Source organism: Alligator sinensis, unplaced genomic scaffold (genome assembly GCF_000455745.1).
Source record: "Alligator sinensis unplaced genomic scaffold, ASM45574v1 scaffold71_1, whole genome shotgun sequence".
NCBI lineage: Eukaryota > Metazoa > Chordata > Crocodylia > Alligatoridae > Alligator > Alligator sinensis.
In genome coordinates this window covers 3,000,474-3,026,686 of record NW_005841834.1, presented here as the reverse complement: position 1 = coordinate 3,026,686, position 26,213 = coordinate 3,000,474, and the positions used below count along the sequence as shown (strand labels likewise).

At 37.1% G+C, this 26,213-nt stretch overlaps 1 protein-coding gene across 1 annotated transcript; it reads left to right on the top strand.

Moving 5' to 3' along the window:
- On the top strand, nucleotides 1-25,038 carry HNF4G (hepatocyte nuclear factor 4 gamma). Its single transcript, XM_025200095.1, is given in 11 exon segments — nucleotides 1-174; nucleotides 3,453-3,624; nucleotides 5,776-5,849; nucleotides 5,852-5,869; nucleotides 8,770-8,876; nucleotides 13,435-13,590; nucleotides 17,186-17,273; nucleotides 19,915-20,067; nucleotides 20,222-20,458; nucleotides 20,920-21,042; nucleotides 22,241-25,038. Coding segments are annotated over 11 exon segments (1,362 nt in total). The 5' UTR covers nucleotides 1-59; the 3' UTR covers nucleotides 22,360-25,038.
- Nucleotides 25,039-26,213: the final 1,175 nt, after the last annotated feature.

The window sequence follows — 26,213 nt, the reverse complement described above, 5'->3', positions numbered from 1 at the left end:
CTCATCATAGTACAGTTGTACTTTTGAGCTGCTTTCCTTTAGTGTGTCCACGCTCAGTGATGAGGCTGTCAGAACCAGTATTGGACATGGAAATGGCAAACTACAGTGAAGTGTTAGATCCAACGTATACTTCATTGGAGTTTGAAACTATGCAGATTCTGTATAATGGCAATGGTGAGTTCTCATCTGCTTGGTAATACAAAATCAAGGAAGAAGTTAACAGAAAAAGTAACATTGAATAATACTGTAAGGTGTTAGATTTGTTATTAATGTGGAATTTGGTTGTTTTCAATGCTACAAATCTGTTCTTTTATACTTCATCACTAACTCTAAAGTAATAAATTTATAACTCTTCTACATTAAAGAAAATAAAATACCAGTTGTGTGTAAGAAAGTGACTGACATTGTCATCAGTCAATTAATCAAAGGAAATGGGTATGTTCAGGAATTGTTTTATTTACTGTAAGACAAATGAATAACTAGTATTGATAGTTTTTGGCCTGAATTTATATTTTGTATATAACGCTTAAAAAGAACAAAATAATCCAACGGTTTGTGAAATATGATTGGTTATGAAGAACATTATCTCTTTGTTTTTGATGTCATTTCCAATTGATGGACTGATGTTTTATTTATAAAATGTTAATCTGATCTTTCCAGATTGTGTACATGTAAATGAAAATGAGGTTATAATCACATTGACTCCTTGCAAGCTAATGTTTAGCAGGGAGAAGTTCCTGGTATTTGTCTAATGTAACATTTTAACTCCAGAGAGAGGTAGCTAGTTGCATTAGCCTGAAGTTAGGTTGGAGTTGTTTATGCTGTGGTTTTATGAGAAACTCAACTAATGAATTGTGACTCAAATATGTAGCATCCTGTATTTAACTTGACCCAAACTGAATATTGTCCAACAGATATAAAATAAATGTCAGTCTTTGAAAGTGAATATTTTAATTAAAGACCATTAATTATAAGTTGAGAACTGTTAATACACTTTTCCTTGCCTTAGTCATTGTTTTTAGTAAATTATGAAAAAGCAGAGCCACTCTTAATTTTTATTTTTAAAACTAGAACAAATATTTCATGATCTGTGGGAAGTTTCATTTGTATCTGTATCTTGTTCCCTATAACTTCTTTGTGAAAAATGCTCATACCGCATACCTCACAACATCCAATATAGTACTTATGCAGCCTTTTATAAGTGTGCCTTGAAACTTTTGGCTGAAATGCTGAAGTTATTTTGAAGCTAGGTTAAGTAACAGAAATATAATTTGGTCTTTGATTGCACTTAAGTGGAATTAAAGAACAAGAAAAAATTCTTCTTTAGCCATCTTAAATGAGTGCAAGTTTTAACAATAGTTTCTTCATGTTTGGTTCATTCTTTACTTTTTTAAAATATGTTTTAACAAGGATGATTTCCCTGGTACTTTTTAATTTTGGCTTAAAATTATTCCTTTACAAATCTGTTAATACTGTATGAAGGGGTGATGGAGGTCATGAGGGGATGGGGGTGGGGTTCTTCCTTGAAACACAGCTGGTTGAATCATTCATTATAAATGCTTAGTTAACAATTATTATTTGTTAAATGTGGTAGTTTTTTTCTGCTGGCAATTCAGTTATGAACTTCTGTTAAGTAACCGTTGGCTAATGTGTAAGTCCTTATGGCCAAGGCACTAGATTAGGACACGGAAAATGTGGGTTCATTTTGAAGTTCTGCTACCTATTCCTCTTCTGAACTTGAACAAATCTCTTAATTAGGGTTGGTAAAAGGGACTTGAACCACATTCAGGCAGAAAAAAAAACACTTTTCAAAATCAGGTCAATATCTCTTTTATTTTAGAAGAAAACTGGGGAACAGGGAGAAAAAAGAGGTTTGACACTATTATAACATTTTGCATTGACTTTTTTTTAAAAGAAATGTTTCAGCTTTTTTTCATTTTGAAAGGACTTTTCATTAATTTATTTGATATTATTTTACTGTATCATAATGCTAAATAAAAAAAAGCCTAAAGAAAAATGTTTCAATTTTGTCAAAACTAAACATTTCCATGAACCCCAAACATTAAAAAAAAATGTTTTTTTTCCAATTCAGGACAGAGCTGTATTTTCAAATATCTAAATTCATTTTAAAATGGAAATGACATCCTCTGCACAGCTTTACTTTTAATCTATGTGGGTACGTCTACATGTGCAACTAGTATGTCTAAATAAAGTCCAGCGCAGTTTGCACTGGAATTTATTGCTCATGGGTGCACTGTTTGCATGTGCACCCGGGACCACTGCATGTTGAACTGGGGTGGACGGCCTGTCAGTCTAGGGCTGCTCTGACCCAGCTCAACTTGCTGCAGAGGGGTTGGCTGGGGCTAGCGGGTAGGCAACCCCTGCGTTGAAGCACCCTCATGTCATAGCCAGGCCCATCAGTGTCTACATGTGCATTGCAGCTGAGTAAATAACTCTGCTATAGGATAGTACTTGTGTCTGGCAGTACTATCCTATGGCGGAGTTAATTATTTGACTCCGTCTTAATAGCACCACACCTGTAGATACTGACATTTTACTGTGGAGCTAATTAGATAACTCCATAGTAAATGTCTCATGTAGACCCACCCAGTATGTCTTAATTCCCTGTCTGTCAAACATGATTACTAATGCTCCCTTTCTTTCACTTTTTAACGTGTCTGTTTAGACTGTAAGTTGTTTTGGACAGGGTCTATGCTTTATTGTATGCACATGCAGCACCTTGACTATAGGACCTCAATCTCAGTGAACAAATAATATGTGTTAATGATGATAGTTTGCGTGAACAACTTTAGCTTATGGATTGCATGCCAATAATTCTGCGTCAGCCTTTCAGCAAACTTTACTTGCAAGAAAATATCATTAAAACAATGCTCACCATCCAGTTTTTCCATGTAATTCTATTGAAATTTTCTCTTTATGCCTTTGTCAAAAATAATTTATATTCCTTGCAGAGAAGTGACCATAGTTGCTGAATGTTATAAAAAATAATTTATGTTTCATCAGCTAACCAGAAAAAAATATTGTCGTGTCAATCTCTGTCTTGCTTATTTGTTAGCATGAATATTTCACTGAATACACACAATACAGTTAAGTATTTTTATACTTTAACTTTCAAGTACCTTCTTTAAATCTGAAAGAGTTTTTACACTTTCAAGTAACTGCTTCAAATCTGAAAGAGTTAAGACAAAAAGTTGTTATGAGTATGCTTTTATAAGTATTATATATTCTGCCAATCAGTGATAAGCTTGAAAGTGCTCTTTAGAACCACATGCCATTATGCAGAGGGTGTCTTTGAATTGTCGCTAAATAATAAAAGCCAATTTAAAGACATAAGGCCAGTAAAATCGCCATGTGAATGTAAATTTGTCCTGGTGTAGCAGTCATTTCACTGTTTAATCATAATTACATTTGTTGTGCTTGTCCTTCATCAGACAGTTCTACAGCAGAACCGCTCAACATGAACACTGCTGACAGTGGAGCCAGTGGGTTTTGTGCAATATGTGGAGACAGAGCAACTGGCAAACATTATGGTGCCTCCAGTTGTGATGGATGCAAGGGATTCTTCCGACGTAGTATACGGAAAAGTCATGTTTATACCTGCAGGTATTTTAAATGTTCAGCTTTAAAAATTTGGTTCATTAAACCAGTAGCAAAACAGTGCAAAAATAGCTTCCAGGCCTAATGTGCACAGTAAGATTTTCAGTCTTTGAACAATAAAGAGGATAAAACATAGTTGTTTATTAATGTTAATAAAGGAGAAAAACACATTTACTACTGACCACTCATGTCTGGAAAAAATACTTTAATACTTACCTTCCTCTCATGTGGAAGTTGCATTGAAGAAAGCCAACTTTAAGACAGTATCTTTTTACTACCCTACCATCATCTTCCACTATCTTTTACCAATTATATTTTGCTATATAGACTATATGTCATTCATCCTTAATAGCCTCAGGTTTGTTGTATCAAGACAGATCCTTGGCTTCTTTTTTGTTCTGAAAGACCTATTGACATCATTGGAGTTAGCCTGACTTACAAGAATTAGAACAAGAATTTCTTAAAGAAAAAAAATCTGTATTTGTAATAAGCAGAATTTTGATGATTTCTTACTATATTTTTGATGAAGAGGAAATTCTAAAAAAATTCTTATGACTCCTAGGCTTTAATTTAGAATTAATAAAATATATATTTTAAAGAACTCCCCACTGCTGGAAATGTTTTTCTGTTGTCCTTCAGTTCTACTGTGCTTTTTCTTTTTTGGATGCACCAAACTCTTACATGAACTAAAATGGAGACTCAAGGAGCCCCACCTTGATCACTGTCAGTCAAGTATGGAGTTGAGCACTTCTTTGGAGTACTCAGGGAGTTTTTCCTCTCTGAGGTAGTGCCAGAGGCAGACCCCCCAAAAAACTTCCTCTAACAAAACATAATTTGTTTCACCCATCATTATGCAAAACAAAAATGAGGAAATAGACTTTAATCTTGTTTCCCCTTATATTCACCATACGTTCCTTTGCATACTTTGGTAATTTCCTTTCAACTGTCTCCAAGGTGGGCTGGGTAAATCAGACCGCATTTTTCCATGTATGAGCATAAGGTGTGCTGAAAGACTTTCTTTCCTTGCCTGCCTAGGTTAGCATCCTAAGAATTTCAGTATACCCTTTGATCTGAGGTTCAGCCTTGTTAGAGTAAAACCACTACTTCAGGATTTGGGGCGTGTGTAGATGAAATGGAGGCCCTAAATTGAAACAGTGGGTTTTAAAAAACATTGCTTCAATTTAGGGCTGATTAAACCCCCATGTCATGCACACACCCTGCTGACTTACCTGGCTTTCCAGTGGGGAGGGGAGGGTGGACTGCTGGTGGGTGAAGCAGTCCCTGGGCTGCAGTGGTGGGGGCGGGACTGGTGCTTCCCTCTGTGGCAGCAGCAGCCCCCACTCCCTCAGGCAGCACCCCCCTGCAGGCACCTGGCTCGGGCAGTCCCAGGGGGCACTGCAACTGTGGAGGGAAGCACCAGGCCCCCGTGAAGCTCAGGCAGGCTCCAGGAGGGAAAAAAAATCAGACTCACTGCTTTTCTTGGGCGGAGCTGTTTTCCCAGGCTGCTGCCAGGCTGCCTGCAGGGCTTCCGGCAGAGCCCCTGAGCTGCACGGAGCCCAGTGTTTCACTCCACGGCTCTAGGGGCAGCAAACTAAAATTCCTCGAAGGCAATACACCACTGAGGCATTCAAACACTGACACCATTAAAGTGTCAGTACAAAAGCAAATGCAAAAGCATTTAACCCGCTTTAAAGTGTTGTGCACACATGCCTCTTGTTTTGTCTACACACATTATTTATTATTTTCCAAATAGTAGCTTCCTCAATATAGATTGTGAAAGGGCTCCTGCTGTTCTTTATGATTGTCCCTTACTTTTTGCTGTTGTTTGAATTCCAGTGAATTTCCCCAGTACAGAACCCTTCACTTGTGCTCTATGCTGGTTAATATCACATAGGTAAACTGAAGTGAATATGAGTATCTGAAAAAATGATACACATGGTTCCATCCGTTTCTACCTTTTCTCCTTACAAGATATTATTCCTGTCAAATGAATAGGTCAAAAATATCTTTCAGGGCTAAAATACAGAATAAAGGTTGGTGAAGGATGATAGTTGGACACATTGTTTTAAAAGCTTGAACGACTTTTTTTCACTTTTGTTAATCAAGACTTTGTCTTATTCATGTTCCAAAACATTCATCCCTTCTTGTTTTTGAAAGATTCAGCCGACAGTGTGTTGTTGACAAGGACAAAAGGAATCAATGCAGATAGTGCCGTTTAAAAAAGTGTTTTCGGCAGGAATGAAAAAAGAAGGTAAAAGATTTGTTTAGTTCATATTAAAACAAACACTTTTTCTAAATAAGGGTTAAAAAATTAGTACAAAACTAAATGAAACCCTGTTAGAAGTTTCCCATAGTACTACCATAATGGAGAATTGCTTTTGTTGTTATGTACTTTTTCTAATTTTCAAGTTAGAACAACTCTGGGAAAATATAAATTCAGATCTGAGTTTTAAACCCATATATTCAGGAATGTTCATCTATGGTATTGTTTTTCTTCCTGTTATAGAGATACGAAGTTTGTATCTATACTTGTGTCTGAACTTATCTCCAGCAGTACTTTTAAGTCTCAAGCTATTGCCTCTTAAATTCAGTTTAAATGTTGGAAGTATATCAGTGATGTTTTAAGTACAAGTATATATAAATAAAAAAAGAGTGCTGCCAGAGGCAGCATGTACCCTTATGTGAAGGCAGCTAGTTTTGAATTTGTTAGGGCAACAGCAAAATTTGCTATCTAAATTTTTGCAAGATAAAATCATCTGAACACAAAGTTTATACCATCAATGGGCTTTTATCCTTAACAAGAAATAGGTGAAATATAAGAATTTAGTACAGATTTAAATTGCCTCATTTTGCCAGGAGGGAGGGAAGCCTGTATACTGCATGAAGTTTTACTGATTGGAAAAATATTTTGCTACAAATTGTCATTTTATTTTCAGGTCTCAAATTTGATTGGTTTTTATTATGTTGGTGCATAGAGCTGTTACTTAGGGATCTCTCTCTTGGATAATACAAGAATAGAGAGGGCACAGTGACCCTATGTGGCAATATCTAAGGTCCATGGGTCTGCCATCAAAGCAAGAGAAGCAGACCACTGTAAAAAGACCACAATAGCAGAAAAATATGAGTGTCATGGTGGAGTCTGCCCCAGGGCCTATTGATGAAATGATCATTTTGTGGGGATGGAAGGGTATGTGGCATGGTTGGAATCCTCTAAATGTTTAAATGAGCAATAAAAAACAGAGACTTTTTATGGTTCCTATGTCCTTAGCTTTACATTTTCTGTGAAGCTGTTTTGGTTCTGTTGTTGGCCATTAAGTTTGTTATAGTGAAATGGGTTTACAATACTTCTACATGTAGTTTTGTTAAAATAAGACTGATTTATTGTATATTTTTCTTACAGCTTTTCTTAAATAATGCTAGAAGTTGGGAGTATTTTTTTTTAAATACAGTCCTATGGTCATACATTGTTCTTAGCTACTTTAATGTAAATATGACAAATCTCCATCAAGTTCTATGGGTATAATGGAACAGAATTTAGTTCCTAGCATTTAGATCATTAAAATCAGTAAAGCACGAGATACCCCATGGAATCCTGATGTGAAAAAAATGTGGTACTTACAATTTTTTTCAGGGCACTCAAACATAATGAAACAAGTGGATGAAAAGTGCCAAACTTTCTGCCAAATGTATTGATTTTTGTTTTTTGGGGGGGTGGGGGAGGGAGAGGGAAGAGGAGAATAGATTGGTCCCTATATTTATGGGCTAAAGAGTTAATGTATTAAGCCCTATGCATATGCAACAGTAATTTGAAATATTTTCCTGGATTATGAAAGTTCACTAACTTTTATATATGACTATCAGAAAAGTGGTTTGCTTCAGCTTCTGGTTCAGTTCAACGCTGACAGTATTTTAATTTTTTTTTTAATATATTTAGTACTTTAGTTGCCAAGATACTAAGTGAATGGGGTCTGTGTCTCCAGTTAAAAAATGGTCATATTTCTTGTTTCATCTCTACATGAACATTTATTACTTAGTGTTTATCACTGCACAACATTTCTTATTATGACCTTAATAAAAGGCCCATCATTAAATGTCCTTGGCAAGAAAGTTAGTGCACCTCTAGAATAAGGTCTGTTCATTCTTCATATAAACTACAGGAAACTATGCAACGTATCGAGAGAATTTTTATTGAAGCTTTTGATGCTACTCCTAAACTTCTGTCAAGCAGACTGTTTCTCACAAAATAACTGACATATTGGAAATAAAGCTGCTTCTCTTAGAGATGATGAGATTCTTTGCACAATAAGGAAAATTGTTGATCAGCACAATACTTTTTTTTCCCCTGTCTCCTTGGCTTAACCTTTGATGTGGTCTAGGTCTTAGGGACTGTGATTGATAGTTTTATTTATCCTGTTTATTCCTGAATTAAAAAGTAAGCTCTGTTGTTTCATAAGTCATTTTCTGGTCTCATTAAAGGTTTCTTATTGTCTTTGCCACCCTCCCTGGATCTCAGAAGACAAAACCCATCTTCTTGGAACTTTTTTTTTTTAATTTTATTTATTTTTTGCTTATTTATCGTTATAAAAACTGGCTAGTAATTGCAAGTCCCTGAGGAGGAGCATAAGATTTCATTTTTACAATTACTTTACTTTTGGATTAAGTTCATTATTCATTCTCGTTTCAGTCTCTCTCATAGGAAAGGGTGAGCATGAGCACAGCTTTCAGAATTTCTGTGACTCGGACACTCTGTCAGTGATTGTGCTGAACTCTGACCTATTCAACAGGACTGGGACGTCTCTTTCTATCATTATCATAAAGCCTCATTAATTAAGGCTGGTGGAGTGGCAAGCCAAACAAATTACCAAATGTTGTCAAGCTTAAAGAAGAAAATGTGAGACGCTGCTGTAATAAAGATGGTCACAAACACGCTGATAACTCAATGTCCCACAGCAATTAGAAATGAATAATTTTAGTGACAAATATTATTACACAAATACATGTACAAATCTACTATCACCCTTTTCTTATGGCTCACAGAGGTGAAACTCCAAGGTCCTGCTCTTGATACATGTATTTATATAATAAACCTCTGAAATTATGTTCAATGACATTAACTACAAGCAAATAAATTGGATGATTATTCTTTTCTAGCTGTACAAAATGAGCGGGACAGGATAAGTACGAGAAGAAGCACATTTGATGGCAGCAACAGTCCCTCTATTAACACATTGTCACAGGCTGAGGTGCTTTCCCGTCAGGTACAGTAATCCAGAACAAAGTTTTTGAACATAACTTCTTGATTTTTTTCATAATTATTTCTCATAGTTAAATATTTTCTTTATTTATTGTGCAAAATATAGTTATAGAGGCTATCCAGGTATCCTGTTAGCTTCTCCTTCCTAATGTAAGAATGTAAATGTTGCATACTTATATTTTCTCATAGCAAAGTCAATGAGATGGTCACTTGAGAAAATCTACTTGCATTTTGTACATTATGTCCTAAACCTCTCTTTAGTAACATTTTATGATCTTTGACTTTCAAATTAAATACTGTTTTAAACATTTGGTGACATCAATCTATTCCTTGAGACTACATTTTTAATTAAACAGATATCCAGTATAATTACATTTCAATGGGATTTGGGTATCTAATTCCCTTGGATTCTTTTGGCAACTCTACCTTTAATTATTTGGATTGTATACACGGGGAAATTGTCGTCTCACACAGTGTTTATGAACACTCTTTAATCTGAACCAAAATCCCTCCGCACCTTTTATTCCAATTGTTGAGTGGAATAGTATCCAGTACTTTCCTGGAACTCCAATAAATCACAGCCATTGATTCTACATTTTCTTACTGCTTAGTAATTTGCTCAGAATTTAACTGCCACCATCTCTATTTTATAATTTCATTCTGACTGATTTATACTAAGCTATATGTCCACAAATATTTTGTAATCTTGTCCCTTACCAGCATCTTCCCTAAGAAACTGCTGTCTCTGAGAGACTTCCATAGCCATAATGCTCCTTTGATCCATCTTTGTTCCTCACTTGAATTAGAGAATGAAATTAGCAATTCAGAACTAGGCCAGTACTAATGAGCCAGTTGTAGAAGCCAGAAAAAAGCTCTCCAAAGCTTTTTGCATTCTCCTATTAAATTCTAGAATGGTAGGATATTAAGGGTGTTTTATCTAAGCCTTGTACTTTTTCTCTTTGTTATTGACAGTAACAAGTCAAGTAAACACAGTCTTGTGCTCAGAAGCTATATGATAATGGGCATATTAAAAATGAGTAGAATAAGCAAGCAAGATGCATATTCAAGGAAAAATCACCACTCATTCTTTGTTGATTATCTGAACAACAGATAAGCCTGAACTGACTATGTAGTTTTCCCTAGTTTGAGGAAACATTCTCATCTTGGTCTAAGCCACACAATGCTGCTGCTTTTATTTCCATAATGTCCTAAACAAAGGCCCTAAAACCAAACAAATCTGCACTCTGGAAAATTTGGATCCATACTTTGGAGCTTCTGTTCATCTCTGTGACAGACTTATAGTGATAACCTAATTAATGACTAACTTTATCTTTGAGCTCTGACTTTTGGCTGCCATTCCAGGCATCTTGATATTTGAAAATGTTTGTATATTCAAGATTGATGCAGAAAGTTCCCTGGCCCATGCAGGAGGTCAGGCTGAGCCAAGAGGTTATGCAGACAGTCAGATTAGATGATCATGATGGTCCCTTTTGACAATTAAATCCATGGCTATCTTCACTTTCCTAACACTGCTTTGAATTTATTGATAGTACACTTCTGTATATTTGTATCCATCTAATAATTGCTAATGGGCATGAACAGTTGTAAGAGTGGTTTCTTAGACAGCTTTGTGCTAAATATCCCAGTGATATTGCTTTCTTTCACCAACAGGTGTTTCCCATCACAAATTATACCTTCCAAAGATTAAATATAAATATCAAACAATAAGATTAAAATATTTCAGTAACATCCAGATGCCCTTAGATGGATCAGCCCCCACTGTTTCAAGTATATATGATAATATAGTCGCTGCCCCACAGAGCTAAAATGAAGAGTAACACTCCCAAAATACTAAATATTGTTCTCTGATCTTCAGTTAAACATGTTAATATATCATTATATTGTTATTCTGGGCCTCCTGAAAGAGGGTAATGAAGAGATTGAAGGGAAGGAAAAACAATGAAGAAACCACAGAGATAGTGTCTTCATTGTTATTTCTTTCTTTTATATATAAAATAAAAGATTTCTCCCTGAAATTCCTGTCTACATAGAGTTCAAAAGAGCTTGCTGTTCATTGCTTCAGTTCAACAAAAACACTTCTGCTTCAGGTGTGCAGGGTTAATGCTACATAACTGGGGAAGAACTGGCCATGGTCTGTTAGGAGTGAGGCTAAGAATCATCAGTCTTTAGGGATACAGTACAAAAAGATAATACTCATTCACTCAGCGTGATTTACCACCTCTTCTTTATGGTACCCTAAAGGTTAGGGAGGTTGGGACAGTAGGCAGGGGTCAATAGGAAGGCTAGGGAAGCACAGCTATGGGGAGAGGTTTAATTTATGAAAATTCAGTGATTCATCTATTTTAAATCTAGAACATGTTTTATCATCCAGACTGGGTACAGACATTACACACAAACTAGTATAAGTGATCAGAAACCAGTCTAAAAAGGGGGGGGGGGGGGGATAGGGAGGTAATGTGGAGGGCTTCACCCCATCCCCTCCAACTATGCTAGCTTGGGGGGGGCAGGGCAGGGCAGAGGCCTCACCCCTCCCCTGTTCCCTCCTCCACCAGTGGCAGCTGCTAAGGGGTGTGGCACAGATGTGGCACTCCAAAATAAACAAGTTTAAATTTTATAAACCTATTTAATTTAATAAGGATTAAAACCTGTGGTGTGTACAGGCACCCCTGTTGGTTACCAGTCATTTTCAATGACATTTTATTCCAGGATACTGACTTACATAGAATCAGTGAATGTCAGCTTAAAAACTCGATCCCTGTATGTTGTCCCAAGTCATGATTTCACTGTGAGTCTCTATATAGTTGCAGTGTTAGGTTCAGGATGTTATGACCCAAAGGCATGATTTTGTGTGTGCTTCGGCACCAGAATTATCCCCGCCAAGTTGCAGCTTCATTGCATGGGAGAGTTTCCTGTTGCAGAGGAAAACCCCGGTGCAGGGACGAGTTTCCCGCCTTTCTGCAGCTTCTTTTGCAGAGTGCATTGCTCAAGTTGCAAGAGAAATGCACGGTGCAAAAGAGTTCCCGCCACCGGTATGCAAATTCGTTCCCTGCTATTGGCTAGTTTTAAATTATTCCCACGTGGCGGCTAACGATTGGCCTGTTAGCCGTATAAGAGGCTTGAGCAGTTTCTGCCCAAGCCGAAGAGGACTCCACATCCATCTCGTGGGGACTCTGGATACACAGCAGGGTAATAGAGACCCTGTGTGAGATTCAGAGGAGCTTGGTGACCTGATCCATCGCCCACCTCTTCCCGTCTTCAATCGCAAATTTTATAACACGTATCTCCGATTTCGATTTTGGTGGCACGTTCACCCAGAGCATCCGGAGCTCTGTTCCGTGGAGCCTAGCAAACTCCACGTGACTGTTCGTGTTGTCTGTGTCTGTAACCGCAACTCAAGCAAGTTTTCCAGCCTACACCACTGCCATCTCGGTGTAAGTAAACAATCTTTAAAACTACCGCTAAGCGTTTGTGCCTAATTCCAGCTCGTCGCCCTCCCTCTCCGATCCAGCGTGCCCGGGCTGCTGGCCACAGCCCGCATGCAGCATGGAAAAGGGCTCGGGTCGCTCCCGGCCCGCACACAGGACTAGGTAGGCATGAAGATATTTGGTAGCCAGCATAATGCAGCACTAAGAACCAGAACTTCTCTAACATGGCATGCATAGAGAAACACATTAAGATAACTGCACTGCTTCTAGTTTGAGATATAGCACATGAAGGATGGATATGGTGTGTTTCTTGGCCTCTGTGTATGTTTTTATAATAAATACATGGATCTTAGTGAAAAGTGTTTCCTAGTTTCTGCATAGTTTTGTCTTCATTTGCTTTTATTGTAACAAGCCTAGTATTGTTTTGGGGTTTTTTTAAGAAATTGTTGAGGATTTCAGGATTCACCTCACCAGTCATCCAAGAATGCTCCAGTTTTAGCGCCAGAAAGATACTTCTTTCTCCATATTTCACAGAATGCTGTGAACTGATGGTAGCCATATGCAGAGTTGGTACACTTTCTCTGAAACATTCATATTGGTTCTTTACTTCAAAGTTTTCTCTTTAGACATTTAAACCTGTTTTATCTTTTTGAGTTAAACATATATATCTTTTCACTGAATCTTCATACTTTTGGTAGATCTTTCTGAGTGCCTATAACTTTATTATATATTCCTTTGAGCTTTTTCTTTGTAAAATGAGATGAAGGTCTACTGCATTCAATGCAAGAATAAATAAATAAGTACAAATGAAACAAACCAAGAATAATAAGGACACTAGGATCTTAAAGACAGTTATCGCTTAGAAGAAGGAGCTCCTGTAATGTTTAATAAGCATGATTCTTATTGTAATAAAGTACAATGCTAAAATAGTAACAATGGAAGATTACATGTTATAATTTATGTGCAAGATGATGGTCTCTGTTTTATCAAAAAATCAATGATGTGTATGATTACTTCTATATATTTTGTTTAAATTTAAATGTACTGTGAATCAGTGGAAACATATGACATAATAGCATGATATATTTTTTATATCTTTTTTCTCAATATGACCAGATCTCTGTCTCAAATACTGGTGCTAATACTGACATAAGTGTAAAGAAAATTGCCACTATTGGTGATGTCTGTGAATCTATGAAGCAGCAGCTTTTAGTCCTTGTAGAGTGGGCTAAATATATCCCAGCCTTCTGTGAACTACAACTGGATGATCAGGTATATAAATATATATACATTTCTATATAAAACAATTAGAGTAACTTGGTTATTTTTCAGTTTTTCATTCAAGTAGAAATGCTGTGTGATAATTCCTGTCTGGTCTGGCTCATCAGTTCTGGGTGCTGGACCCCTGTTTTGAAGCAGCTCTTCAAATACCCCACAAAAACTAACAGAATTTGAAGTACATTTTGTATGTTAGGGCGATGACAGAAATGATATCTGTCATATGGTTGGTCCATTGAAAGTACTCTACAGCCATACCCTAACAAAAGAGCATGGCTGCAGAGTGCTTTAAAAGTGCCCAATTGCATGATAAACTAACCCTCATTACATGAGGGTTCTGAGGAAGGAGCTCCAAAGCAGAGAACCTTCATTAACTTCTGTCTGATCAAGCATCAGCTCAGTCCCTGCCCTGCCCCTGCGAGGGGGAATGGAGCTCTGGGCTGGGATTTGCTCAGCTTGTGATGACGGGGGACAAGGGAATGGGAGCTCCAGTCCATGCTCCCCCTCCAGTGCAGGTTTGGAAATCCCAGGCTGGAGCTCTGTTCCCTCTCTTATCCCCCTCCCATCATGCAGAGAGCACTAGAGCTAGGAAGGGCAGGGGGTGGGGGGTGGGCAGGGGACAGAGGCTGCAGGCATGCTGCTCTTCCTGGATCAGCTCCAAAGTGGAGCGCAGTCCTGCCCCCCTCCCCGCACCAAACCAATAGCGAACGTCTGTTGGGTTGGGGGGGGAGGGGCGAGGAGGGGTTGCTGTAGATTATGGCATTTTTCGTGAAGTGCCATGAGTTACAGCAGGGAGCTACATTTCTGTCAGTGCCCTTAGAGAAAAGGGTAAAAATCTTCTCACTGGAAATTTCAAAAGACCAGCCCTTCTCATAGAATATTGCTATTTTCATCTTCACCAGAAATTCCAAAGGCATGCAAATATAAAAAATAATGATTTTAAAAACATCATTCAAATGTTTGCAAACCTTGATGGACATTTGGTTCATGTTCAACTTCAGCTGTTTGTAAAGTATGAGACAGCGTGCTTTTTAATTTGAAATAGCTACCCCATGCTTGCAAGATATATATGCCATCAGAGTCTTTAGCTGCAATCAAACATACTGATGCCAATCCACAGCAAATAATTTGCCACAGAATGCAATATATTAGGAGATTGGAAATAGCATTTTTAGCATTGGAAATGATCTTGTGAAATTTATCTTAATCTGAGTCAAAGATTTATTCTAAGCTTGTATAAAGTGCACACATTCTCCCCATGGATGTAATATATCATCACTTTTTGATAAGCCAGATACCCACTGACTGGAGAATGAGAACCCTAAAGTGAATTCAGAAACTGTATCTTCATGTTCTTTTAGCTAGTACTGTAATGAAGCAAGTGATTGGGAGGTTAGTTTACTGCTAGGAAGACGGCAGGGCAGAGTGGCACCGTATGGATTCACTCCTGACTTCAGAGAAGCATGATTTTCCTCAGACACTATGAAATATGAACTAGAGTCTGACAAGGTATAACCTACAAAAGTTTATGCTTCTCTGAATGAGTTAGTCTCTAAAGTTCCACCCTGTCCTGCCTTCTGCCTGACTTCAGATTAATATGACTAACCACATCTTTTGCTAAGAATCTCCTGATTTTCATCTTTGGAGCTAGGTACAGACATTCTCAAAGCCCAAGGTGGAATCAGTCTCAGTTAAGTGATTTTTTGTAAACAGCGTAGGTTCGATCGGTAACTAACAGAACACACACTTGCCTTTTGTTGGGGGCACAAATCTTAGATCAGTTTCTGCCATTTTTAAACCAATCTATGTGTGCTGAACTTCCGTTCTGTTATGGGTATAGACCTATTTCTGATCACTTCGTAATTTCTGTACCTGGCCTTGAAATGTGCTTCAACTCTGAAAATGACTGTAAAAATGGCTTGGTAGAATTCCAATTTGCTGTGTTTACAGCATCAAACATTTCAAGTTTGCAATGAAAAGGATGACGAGAATATTACATCAGCGCTACAATTTCAGCTTTGGGTCAGAGAGTCAATCTTGGATCATTCCTCTTCATCTTCTCCAGTAATACCAATGCTTCAGGGCAAAGAAGACCCTTTCAAATGATGATCTCAGTAATTCTCGTGTAAATCTAGAGTAGAGGATAGATTTTCACACATGTAAAAGACTTGAATAAAGAATTATGTTAGGGAAGAAAGAATGGAATCCAGATTGGCCTTTTAGTTGGGTTGATTGGTGCAGGGGCAGGAAATGAAAAAATAAGCAATATGACTTGCTTTTATGGCTTAGGCTGGCATGAAGGAACTGGAAAAAGACCAGATTGCTGACTAAGAATCTGCTCTTTTCAGAGTAAAAGTCCACCTTGGAACAGATCTTTACAAAATTGAACCTACATTTAAAACCACAGAAATATTTCTCAAACTCTAAAACTACCTCAGAAAACCTAATCCTTTCTCAGGTGCTTGTGTATATATGATAAACATTGGCTGCATTTAGTTACCATTGCTGCAAAGGTTTGTGCAGCTCTTTCTGACCTCAGAATCAACTGAGTTTACAAACAACAAAGCAAACAAAAGATGTGTTAGGTCTGTTACAGCGGAGATTCTGAAAGTTTCGTAATTTGAATTTTGTTTCTTCAGCCAGCTTTGAACATCTCACCCTAAAATTACAAAAGGGAAAAAATGCATTTGCATAATGGAAAAAGAAAAAAATCCATAAGAAAATAGATCTTTCTGCCAAGCTTCTAGAAGGTCATTGTAAACAATGGAATGTAAATAGAAAATGTAAAATGTTAAACTAGTGAGCATTTTTTAACTGCCTTCCTGGTATGAATCAGGTTTATTCTTTATTGACTATAAGAAAGATACTTTGTTTTATAAGTTTTGCCAGGATTTCATTATCCATATACCACAGCAAAATTAGCCTGTTTGACTGCAATACTAAACGGTTCTCTGTTATTCTTACAGGCATTCTAATTTTAGTGTTGTGCATGGTGTTTCTTAGTTGTTTGCTTATTAAGAATTAGCAGTTGTAGCAAAACTGTTTGCTGGTTGAATTGCCCATTTACTTCCTGTTCTCTAAAAGCTAAAATAAGAGGCCTTGGAGCTAGTGAAATTGCCTCAATAGAAGGTAGATCCATGGTGCTTTTATACTTTGGAGGGGTAAGACAGCTCAAGTATCTTTGGGATAACTGATTCAGGCTGACAAAATGCAATAGTGTATGGTAATATTTGCCATAATAAAGCATGCTAACCTTATTACTACTACCTTTGGTACAGACTTAAAATTCAAGAGTTAACTTATATGTAAAGGAAAGGGAGATTATGAAACTGAGGTTTTATCTTGTATTCAGTGATAAACTTTTTGCAAAATCATATACCATGTTCAAATCTAGTTTATATACATTGCTCAGTAATAAACGTTACATGTTTTAACAAAATTATAGTGAAGAACTATGATAATGTTATTAAAAGTGAAAATAAATGTATTTTAAATTGTAACTGGGATAGTCTATTGACTATGATGCATTTTTCATTTTGCATTAATTTATTTTTCTGCTGATTCTTTTATTTATTTATCTTTTTTAAAGGTTGCCTTACTAAGAGCGCATGCTGGGGAACACCTGTTGCTTGGAGCAGCAAAACGGTCCATGATGTACAAAGATATTTTACTTTTAGGTAAGTATATGTTTTTTAAAATTAAGAATACTATGTTATGCTGCATATAGGCTTGGCAGAATTCAATTTTTATTTTTTAATAATCTTGATGGGTAAAATGAATGTTTGTTTTTTAAACATTTATTTTGATTTTTATCAATTTAAATGTTCAGGATTGCATGAAATTAAAGGTGTGGGGGGCAGACCATTTAGTAATAATAATAGTATACTGTTAAAAGCTTTATAAAATCACATGTCAAAATATTAAAAGTAAATTTTCATAAATCAATAAAGCATACCTACTTCAAATCATTCTGTTTATTTGGTAGCACATTCATACCAGGCTGGAGCCTTCACTCTCACAGAGGAGAGTCCAGGGGCAGGAGCCAGGGTAGGGGCTGCAGCCTGAGGCTGCTGGTGGTGCTCACTCCAGGAAGAGACTTATCAGGGGACTCCTGGCTGTCAAGTGCCACTGAATGCCCTGGATCCTGCACTGTGTGGGAGACAGTGGCTGCTCAGCCCAGATGAGGGGCAGTCTAGCCCCTTGACAGCCACATTCCACTACTCTTTCAGGCAGTGCAGGGGCAGCAGGTGAGCCCCAGGGGCACCCCCATTGGATCAGGTCAGGCTCCATGGGAGTTTGGTGTCTTCGTCTTCCCCCAAGCACACAGGAGCCAGGTCAGGCCAGGCTTGGTGGGAGGTTGGTGCTGATTGACATCTGGGACCTGGGAAGAGTGAGCAGCCAAAAGCACCAGGTTCCCAGGTGCCAACAGCCATGCCCCTTGACAGCAGGCCCCCATAGCAATGTCCCTGCTTCCATACTCTGTCACCAGCAGCTGGCATCCAACCAACCCTCAATGCCAGCACTGCCCTCCCAGCATGGCCCCAGCTCCTGTGTGGGCAGTACAGCCAGGGCTCCCCCAACCCTGCCTGCAACAACTGCTGTGTGTATGTGTGTGGGTGCGTGCACGCATAAGTGCAGTGTCCCCTGTCCCGGATTTCCTTACCCTATCCCAGAATTTTTCTTTCCCTTATGTTTCTTTTCTATACTTTTCTATTATTACTTATGGAAATATGTTTTTGTCAGTCTGTGAATGTGAGGTGAAATTGACATTTCTCTATGTTTAGCAATAAAAGTAGAATCCTGCCAAGCCTAACGATATGTTACTTATTTTACTAACTACTAGGGAATCAGCCTCCCAATAAGCAGCATGCTCAGTTAACCTGGGAAACTGCCATAGCATAATCAGCATGATTCATGCCAGTGACTCCAAACAATTTTCAGTGACAAACTTATATTGTCATATGCCATGCTGTATGTAAAGCATGAGCAAATTAGTCTACTGCAAATTAAATTTACTGCTGTCCTATTGGCAGCAGAAACCTGAGCATGCTTAGTACTTTCAAGTGACCTTCTTACTCTAGTAAAATGTGTGCCACAATTGATCCATGTCATGACACACTAGCAAGCTTTATCTAGGTTAGTAATCTACATGGTACTTGGTAATCTTTTCAAAATCTTTCTAAATGTCCCCAGAAAGCATCTTCATGTGGACCAGGGTGTAGAAAAGAGCAGGTCTAGGGCAGTGATTCTCAGCCTTTTAAAACTTGAAGCACCCCTAGATAGACCCCTAAAAAATGCCAGTGGTTAGGGTATTGCAACCGGTTCACCCCATTTAATACCTGTGTACCTTATGGGGCTAGAATCTATTCTACCGAGAGAGTACCTAATAAATGGAACAGAATCTGGCTCAGTGCGTGTGCATAAAGCCCTACTACTTCCTTTATTACTCTACTTGGAAGGTGTCCCAGAAATGGCTTCTTTGTATAAAATGAGAAAAAGAATAATTTTAAAATGCAAGTTATAGGAATATCTGAAAAAATTAAGCCAAGAAAATTCACTATTATGTGTTTAAAGGAATGTGTACTGATTAGTATCCTTTATCAATACAGTGAAGTATTGGATAGTACCACTTTTCATACAAAAGTAAGCATTTTATTTCTCTCTAGACATTTGCTCACATTAACTTCAGCAGGAAGCAGGACCAGGATTTAACCAATTTATATTTTTCTTATTAGTATCATCCATAGTGATTGGGATGCTTGAAATACATAAGGCTATCTACCAGAAATAGGAGTCCATAAAGCTATTACTTGCTGTATCTCTTCTAAATAAAATAAACTAGAAGCAAAATAACTTAATATTTCAGTGAATTATAATATTTCCAGTGACCACATTTCAAAGTGGCCTTTTCTGGCTTTTAAAACTGTGCATACAGTTTTCCAGAAGATTTATTGCTTCTACTGGATCAAATATGCCAAGATAGACTTGTGCATCCAATTAGATAGAAGGCTAATTGGAAGACAAACAAATTTGTGCATATAATATAGGCTTTGATCCCACAGTCACTTATACTATTTAGTAAATGTATGTATAATGAAGTATTCACCTTCATAAAAGCTTACAGGATCAGGCTTGTATTTTGCACATATATATTTAAATGTAGTTTTGTTGAGAGAATTTCTGCTATAAAAAATTCAAAGTGCAATCATTTGATGATCTAAAATGTAAAAGCTGATTTTGAAAATTTGTTCCATATAGCTCTTCACATTGAAAACTTTATGTAATATCAATTTATAAATCAGTATATTTCTTTTCAAGGTAACAATTATATAATCCATCGCAACAGTTCCGAAGTAGAAATCAGCCGAGTGGCAAACCGGATTCTAGATGAACTAGTCCGGCCATTCCAGGAAATCCAGATAGATGACAATGAGTATGCGTGCTTGAAAGCAATTGTGTTTTTTGATCCAGGTACAGTTTCCAGAAAGTCTTTCAAAATAATTGTTCCAATACTGATACTGAAATTCATCATGATGATGTAACATTTATTTGCATATTATATGTATCTGAACAAAAAATGGCCATTCCATGAATCTGCCTTACCCTGAAGTATTTTCTTTTCAAGATGCAAAGGGACTCAACAATCCATTAAAGATTAAGAACATGCGATTCCAAGTCCAGATAAGTTTAGAGGATTACATTAATGATCGTCAGTATGACTCCAGGGGAAGGTTTGGAGAACTTTTGCTTCTGTTACCTACACTGCAGAGTATCACCTGGCAAATGATTGAGCAAATACAGTTGGTCAAACTATTCGGAGTGGTTAAAATTGACAGTTTGCTTCAGGAAATGTTACTAGGCGGTGAGCATATCACTATCATCATATTATATTCCATATGATATTCATATGTTAAACACTTTGGGTGGGTGGGGGAACCCATGAGATTGCTCAGGCTTAGTGGGAATGAATAAATATTAGCTGAAGTCACTTAGGCTCACTAGTCATGGTCTTACAGTTTCAAGGTGCACTGTGTCCTCAGGCATACCTGTCTGCCTGAGTATATCTAGGGACAGATAAGCGAATCATTACAAGCTTAATGAAATCCACTGTTAATACAACCCAAACAATGAACACAAACATGGTACTTAATATGGATGAAGTCTTGCTAAATTGTTTAATGAATACCCCAAAACTACCATTCAAATTAGCAATCAAAAGAATATTTACCTGATGGAACTGTAATTATCACAGTGTAGATTACACACTGTAAGTAGCAACGTCTTCATCACTTGAGCTAATATATGTTCATATTATTTTTGCAGGCAATTCTAATGATGCTAGTCATATTCATCATCCAATGCATCCTCATTTGGCCCAAGATCCATTAACTGGCCAAACTATCCTCATAAGTCCGATGTCCACCCCTGTACATACGGAACAGATCTGTAAGTAGTTGCAATTTAGTTTTTTATCATAAAAATGTCACTGTCAAGTTGAAGCAACTGCCAAATTCACTAAAATGGTAGCCTATTGATGCTAGTGTTCATTTCTTTCATCATAATTCCTGGCATATAAATAATCATACATTAAAAATACCTATAGGCTAAGTACAGACAGTCAAAAAGCCTGAGGCTGAATTGATTCAATCTTTGCAGGTTAGTCTAAAATGCATAGATTGAACTGATAAACAAGTGAACAGACATTCACTTTTGATTCTGGAAATGTAGCCACATGCCTGCAGTGGCCCAGACCAGAAGCCAGGAGGTGCTAGAGCATGGCTCCCTGCTTGGCTGGGGCAGACAGCTTTGGTCAAGGTTAAACCACCAACCCTGAGAAAGGAGGCTTGCAGGAGCAGTGCAAAGCATTTTGTGATGCTGGGAGATTGTGAGTTAACTTGGATCTGGAGTGGTCTGGGACAGAAGTTCAATACATTGATTTAACCTAAGTCAGTTAAGTTTGATACTTAGGGACCTACCAATTTAGCAGATTTCACAGATTCTGCAAAATCTAGCATTGCCTGTGATATCCAGGCAATGCTGCAAAATCCACAGAATTCATGGTGGGAGCAGAAATAAAATAAAATTCTTGCGGGTGGGGGAGAGGAAGAACAGTGCTGCCCGCTCTAAGGCATTGGGGGGGGCTTCTGTGCTCTGCTTTTGAAATGGCTGCCCAGGCAGCCCCTGTGAATTACATAGGTTCCTACTGAAAGTACATCCATCCAGGTTTATCTTAAATGGGTTTTCACTATTTTGAAAGTCATTTATGTGCACTGAACTTCTGTTGTGTTACAAATTTGAACCACTTTCCGATCACTTATACCGTGTAATGCATCTCCTTAACCCTGTTGTGTTATAGATTTGAGCCACTGTCTGATCAATTATATCAGTTTATATTATATTTAATTTCTGTCCTTAGCCATAGGAACAAGATACTAAGCAATATAATTGGTTTGGTTTTAGCGTAAAACACTTAACACTTTTTAATATTATCATGGGTGACGTGCTGATTTAAAAAAATGAATATGTACCTCATGAGACTAATGCAGGAATTTACTTTTGTAGGCTACAGCAGTATGTGCATCCTGAATATGTATATAGATCAAACAAGATTATAATATATAATTTCCCTTTAATTCTTTTTTAGCAACTCCAGAAACTCCATTGCCATCCCCTCCACAGGGCTCTGGACAAGAATACAAAATGTCTACAAATCAGGCTACAGTCATTGCACATCAATCTATTTTGAAACAAAAGCCATTGTGATAATGTTTCTTTTTTTTTCTTTTATATGCACTGTATAAATTGTTAGGACACCTGAACACTGGAAATCTCAGGATAATAAATTATATCTTGTTCTGTTTTAAAACTTAGAAAGCAAAGCACACTATGCAGATTATATTGGTGTATATGTGTGTGTGTGTATATATATATATATATATATACACACACACACACACACACACACACACATATTTGGTTAACATTTTTGGATCATTTAATTGAACAGGTTCATTTTTTATTTTACATTTGTAGTTGTCATCTGTTATTTTAGATATGTACATACTTTCTTCATTGAGATGCAACTCTGATTTGTGCTTATTTAGCTATGAATGGTAGACCTGAAAGTGTGGGTTAAGAAAACAATAGCCAAGATTCCATAACAAATATCAGAGTAGGATTTTAAACAGAATATATGAATTAAATGTAAAGTGAAAGTACTTAATGGAAGCAAGTCCTGGTTTATTAAAAACTCCTAACGTGGGGAAATCATGCCCCTGATAAACATCGTCAACATAAGAATTAAATTTGTTGAATGACATTTCATAAATGTTATTCAACATAAATTTGTTGTCATGTTTACCTATCAGTTTGGATGGACATGATAAAAATGAGAAGGCCAGCAACATAGAGAAATGAGCAAAAAGCCCCAAACAAGCAACCATGAAATGTGGGTTTGTGAACCTTATTTTATTCTGCACGTGCACTATGTTTATGTAACTTATTGGTTAGTATGTGAATTGTCGGTCTGTGATCCACAGAGGACATGATCTATAGTCTCCAACTAAAGTGGTTGGGTTAGTACAAGCTGTAGCAGACCATGTTTTTACTTTTGTTAGTTCCCAGTTAAAACCATGGCATTTTGCCTAAGATAGTGGCCATTGAGCAAGTATGCAGTTGGGTATTCATCCAGAACTGGAATGTCAGTGAGCTTCTATCGCTTGTGATGAGTCCCCACTTCTGTGAAGGCCGTCACCTTGAGTAACACAACAGAAACTGAACTCAGGGCCTCTAAAGCTATCAGCAGGACCTGCTATAGCTTAAACTAAAGAGGTAAACTTCTATGGCTAGGTCCTGTAACAATGGACAGTCCTCCATAGCTGAACACAGAGGGGGATCTGTAACATACTGACCAGTGGTTACATTTGCACACAGTTAGTATTTAATGTGACACTGTATTCACCGGGATTTAAAGAGACTGTATTTTGCTGCACTGTCATTCAGGAAATGACATCACAAAAATACCACTTTGCACCGTCTGGTTTTTCCTAATAGCAGTGATAATTCTTTTTCTATTTAATGGAAACTTTCTTTCATAAACAGTTAACTAGAAATTGAAAATGCAAAGAACTAAATAATATGGGTTGTTAGATTATTTTAATGAAATTGCACATTAGAGTCAGATATATGGTATGCTCTGGCTTTAGTTGCCTTAATTTATTGTAGCATCAGAAAACTATGCCACCATCATGGTGCCACTAACTTGATGGATAGTAAAATAGTACATACCCATCCTTAAAAACTCACAGTCCCTTTTGTGCAGACAGCCACAAAATAATATAACGTAGGAAAAATTAAGTGTTGATTTGAAAATGTCTAAGGTTTTAATGAGTTCACCCAGCACCAAACAAAATATAAGATACTTTATGGTATTTGTAGTTATTTTATAAACTGCAAGCCTTTAAAAAATATTTTTTCTCTGTCTACCGGTTATTTTTAAGAAAGAGCATATAGTAAATTGCTTTATGGAACAGTAACAACTCCTTGTTCTCTTTTTGGTGTGTATTCTTCACTTTTTGTTAGTAGAATAATAAATTACTAACAGTGGCCTTGCATATATTTCTGTTAATGTTGAGAAATTCAATGTTAATGTCAGTGGAACAGGACTGTTTGCTTTGCATGCATAGAGACTGAGTCTTTTATGAAAAAAATTAGAACCTGTTTCTGATCGGTACTGACCCATGTAACTCCCATTTAAGTGATTGTACTTATTCCTGAAGCCAAGGAGTCCAATAGCAAAGCTCCAAGCACTTCTATAGGAATAAGATCTGGTCTACTGTTTTAAGGCTCAGCATATTTCACAACTGAAGTCTCACCCTGTTTTGGTTTGTTCTGTAGTATCCCAAAATATTTTTTTTGAATCCTCATATAACTGATACAGAACCAGACTTTGAGCTTTGTTTTTACACTGTAGTTTAAACAGAGTATGTACAATAAAATGTTTTCACACACTGCCAAAATACTAGATTAAAGCATGTAACATAGCATTTTGTCTTTCTGAAGGATGTTATCTATTTTATGCAATATATTACATTGTCAAATAAGAATGTCACTACTGTAATTTATTGGGGAATGCTGATTTATTTTATAAATGTTACATTATTTTTGTAAATTTAATTATGCAAAATCAAAAACGATTACCTTTGTTAAGCATTAAATTATCCTAAATTAAACGATGTGTTTGTCTAGTGAGCATGCAGGATAGAAATAGTTCCTGGAAAAGTTTCCGAACTGCTTTTCATCAGTGCTCAATAAACAGATATGCAATGTATGTGTATGCCAAATCTGCCTCCTGGGCATTTTTTTTTTTACTATTTATATACTTTCATGTAAACAAAGAAAGTGTTTTATATCGCTTTACAAATAATTACCCAAAAGATAGCAACCCACATCTTTACAGTGTTCAAATTGAATTAAAAATATATGATGGTAACATTTTGGGTGCTTGTGATGTAGTGTTGCTAAGCACCACATATCCATAGTTTTCATTTTTTTAAATTCTAACTCAGAAAAGAATTAATATTAATGCTTAAATCCATCTGTGCTTAAATTTATGTATTTGTTAAACAACCATTTTTATATACAGATGGTTTCACAAAGTGGGACCTTTTTGCTTTACAAGTCTATGGACTTGAAATTACTTGACTGGTTTAATTTTGACAGTTTAATGGTGGCATATTTTTAGCAGTAGATGTTTAATTTTTTTAAAGATTACTTGCAACATAATGTATTATGCAATCAGCATCTGCTTGCCTTGGGCAGACTGTTTCACAGTTTCTCTCTCTCAGATGTTATTTTTTTCAGTTGTTTTTGCAAGATCTGGAGTAATCTGAAGTGTAGACCTGCAGAGGAAAACTGATTGTGTGTATTTAGGGGTGACTGAACCTAGATTTTTGAAGTTACCATTCTTCAGGCCCCTTGACCAACCTGTGTCTGTGACTGATTATTCCAGATCATTCCAGCTCCCTTACTTGTAATGCTGAATTGAATGAGGGGAGATGGAACGGGGAAGACTTTCTCTCTTGCCATGGAGAAAACATGGAAAAATCCCTAAATCTTTACTGTACACAGCGCTGAGAGCCTTTTCTTAGAGTGTCTCTAAGTGCTTTACAAACACTTGAACATCATAGTGCCACTGTGCAACTCTAACAAGGATGAGACATATTGTAGAGTGAGGGGCAACTTTACCACATCTCTTCTGTAATCTCTACACACAATTCCTCCCAGTTGAGGAATTCTGAAGGGTGGTGAGTCTACTACTCGAAATCAGGAAACTTCTATGGGAGGAAATTTGACATTGTCCGCTGCTGAAAAGATCTTGGTTGATAATTGTAGAGTTGACAGTTCTGTTCTTGAAGGATGTCTGTCCCTGTATAGTTAACTAAAATATTTGTCTTTCTAGCAGACTATGGCAACTATTTCTACATGGGCAGTTCCAGTTTTTGTATAAACTTTTTCTGATGCTTTTGAAGCAATGCATCGTCCATTACCCATCTTTTTTTTTTAAAAGCTCTTCCTGTTTTCTCATCATATCCTTGTTGCAAAGACCTTTGTTTACC